We start from the raw sequence: 3,257 nt of genomic DNA on the forward strand, positions 1-3,257 counted from the left end.
CTCTAGAACGTACAATCTATCAAACTGCAATCTGCTCCTCCCTCCCCCTCTTCCCCCCCCGTGCGCGTACCCTGCTCCGTGAACGAATTACACGTCCTGTAGCTTGGCAGGAAGCTAAACTAGAGCCAGCTTGGCTAGCACCTAGCATTATTAAACGTATAGTTAGCATAAACTAAATACTAAATACTAAATACGGCAACGATCGATACTTGCTGTCAGAACAGCGCTCGTGCACCTTCGTGCACCTTCGTGCACCTTCGTGCACCTTCGTGCTCGTGCGCGTTCATGTACTCTAGAGGCGTGCCTTCGGGGGGAAAGTGAAGAAAAGGGTTGGGACTTTTTACCTGTGTATTTTCAAAATGCAGCTTCGTTGGAGTCAAAATCCAGGATCTCCTACCCCACCTTTAATAGGTGAAAAGTTCAGTGAGTAGCGCTGCCATAAGTTTTAGTAGAACTTCACATTTCAATATTAAACTAAGAGCAATTGACAACTTGTTCCCTCTTATCTAAAATGAAGTCTAAACAAGACACTTGTTTGCTGCAGTGTAGAGCATGAAAAGTCCCAACAGAAAATCTACTTAGAATTCTTTACATGTTGAATTTCAGTATCTGCTAAGAGTTAATGGAAACAAATGAACTCTTGAGTTGAATGCACATTTGTCTTTGTTTGAAGACAGGTGTTGGCTACATCTCCTTGGCTGAGACTGGAGTCTATGAAGAAACTCTTCATCATAGAAAACAGTTTGATAGATATAATAAAACACAGCCTAGTGCAAAATCGTGCAGGCTCTGTTTCAGCCTGTCAGTGTGAGGACTCAAACTCACCCAAACACTAAGTCAAGATCAAAGGCCACTGAAAATATTTTCAGCGATTTGGAGGTCTCTATGTCAGTTCCTGTTCTTATGCTTATTGACAAGAATGACGTAATGGTTAAACCTGATGGCAAGTGTTGCCACTGGTTACTGAAACAGCGCACACCCCAGGCTCTCTATGCACTACACAAATTCCCCTAGACTATCAGCCTGCTCTCAACCCTACAAAGATTGTTTTAGATTTTGTTGGTATGTTTGCACTGACTTTGTATTTTCCGCACAGTGCCAGGACTCTGATTTTAATTTCTTTGGTTTTAAAAGAATATACAATAGGATTAATGCAAGGAGGGAGACAAGAGGATAGGGACAGGCTCAGGACTCGCAGGTCTGGGTCAATGGCTCTAAAATAAAACCCGTATGTGAATATGACAAGAAGAGGAATATAAAATACAGCAACAAGGATAGCATGCTCAATACAGGTGGCCAAAGCTTTTAGTCGAGAGTCCACAGATTTCATCTTGTACACAGTCACCAGGATGCTGATATAAGACAGAAGAATGAAAGTAAAGGGCCCAAGAAGCAGTAAAACAGAGAGAAAAGAAGCTGAAAACCACTGCATTGAGTAATCGTTACAGGCAAGTCGAAACACGGGTGCATAGTCACAAAAATAACTGAACACTCTGACGGAGTTGCAAAAGGACAATCGTGTCATGAGGCATGTTGTAAACGCTATTACTCCCAGAACACAGCACCATATGATGCTGACGATGCAGATCATGTGCCGCATTGTGTTGATTGAATTTTGGCGCAAAGGGAAGCATATGGCAATCACCCGGTCATAGGCCAGTATAGAAAGTGCAAATGACTCCAGTGATACCAACACATAATATGCATACATTTGTACAAAACACAGGTTAAATGGAATGAAGTTGTCCTTCACAAGAAATATCTTTATCATGCTGGGAATAGTGCACGTGTTGAGCATTAAATCAATCGCAGCAAGGTTGATGACAGCCAAATATTTCGGAGTGTGCAAACAGGGATTAAGAACAACGATATATATCAGCAAACAGTTGAACAGCACTGTTACCACATAAACAAATGCTAGAAAGATGATGTAGACACTTAGAAAAGGAAATGATTCAAATCCAATGATAAAGAAGCCCGGAGGATGTATGATGACAGAGCTGTTATAAGCGTTCCTGAGAAAAGACATAGTTGATTTCTTCAGCCTCAGTTAGAAGATGACCTCTGTTTTCAAATTCTTTTGAAAAAGAGGAATTGTGCGTGTCATTTGAACTCTATCCTCTAACCCAAAAGTACAAGTATAACTTTCGTGAACACTTAAAATCGTGGATGTGATACAACTGAGTGAAAGCAGCTCACCTGATACTCACTAGCAGCTGTTCAGCGGCCGCTCTGTTCCAAAAGCAGCAAGCGAGTAGCTGAAACTCTGACCTGCATACAGTTAGAAATATATCTTCCAACTCATCCCGTGAGATAAAGCTGACAATTCAAATAATAAAGTCACTCTGAAATACCCTATTAATTCCATGGAGAGCAAGGCTGCAACTTCCTCCAATTAACTCGTGTTGTGCTCAAAACAAACATCTAATTGTCGAATGAAGATTTAATGAAGCAACTCACACACAAACATCTTTGCAAAACATGTAGCTGAACATTATGTCCAAAATAAACTGGGAGAGATGCTGACATCATTTCTCTCTTAGTGAGGTGGCAACAACTGTTAGAAATACAGAAATCACTTTTAGTTGCAATAAGCCTAATTTCTAAAATCCTAACTCAGTCTTTTAAGGGTTTCTCTTCAGTGGTCCCATTCGCTGAACAATTGGAACAGATGAACACTTTAGGTGGCGTACATGCGCAGCCTTGGGGCAGTCGCAGCACAGTATGTCTGAACCTGCACCCGAGACACACTTTACAAAAACATCTTTGTCCCACTGGTAGATTTAAGGAGGCTTCTCGGTGAAGAATCATGTCGTGCTCCAATCTCTCTTGGACCTCGATATGCACTGCACGTACTATCGCCGCCACCAGATAAACCAGAGTCATCGATGAGAATGCACGTATGAGAAAAACCTTAGGTTTGCATTAGTCACTTTAGGCACATTGAAGATGTTCTCTATGTATATTTCCTCAAATTCAGGTCCCAGAGGCGACTGTTTGTAACAATCTGACACTTCAGGCGCCTGGAGCACACCAATCAATTGTTTGGCCTCTTCCACAACAACGGCGTACGCCTCGGTGCGTGCCTCGATGAAGTAACCCACAATCAGGTTGGCTATGTTCAGGGTGAGAAAACACGTTATGATGACCAGATATACTGTCAGCCAGACGTTTCCGCCCTCCCAGGAACACAGTGTCCAGGTTGGAGTGACAAACGCAAACCCCACAAAAAGTATAATGTCTATGATCACAATGAA

At 42.1% G+C, this 3,257-nt stretch overlaps 1 protein-coding gene across 1 annotated transcript; it reads right to left on the bottom strand.

Annotated features, from left to right (window-relative positions):
• Positions 1–1,018: 1,018 nt before the first annotated feature.
• Positions 1,019–2,029, bottom strand: LOC142401904 (olfactory receptor 2AT4-like). The gene has a single exon (XM_075487359.1). It carries the CDS (start codon positions 2,027–2,029, stop codon positions 1,019–1,021), a length of 1,011 nt encoding a protein of 336 aa, XP_075343474.1.
• Positions 2,030–3,257: the final 1,228 nt, after the last annotated feature.

The sequence above is a fragment of the Odontesthes bonariensis genome, chromosome 16, assembly GCF_027942865.1.
Source record: "Odontesthes bonariensis isolate fOdoBon6 chromosome 16, fOdoBon6.hap1, whole genome shotgun sequence".
NCBI lineage: Eukaryota > Metazoa > Chordata > Actinopteri > Atheriniformes > Atherinopsidae > Odontesthes > Odontesthes bonariensis.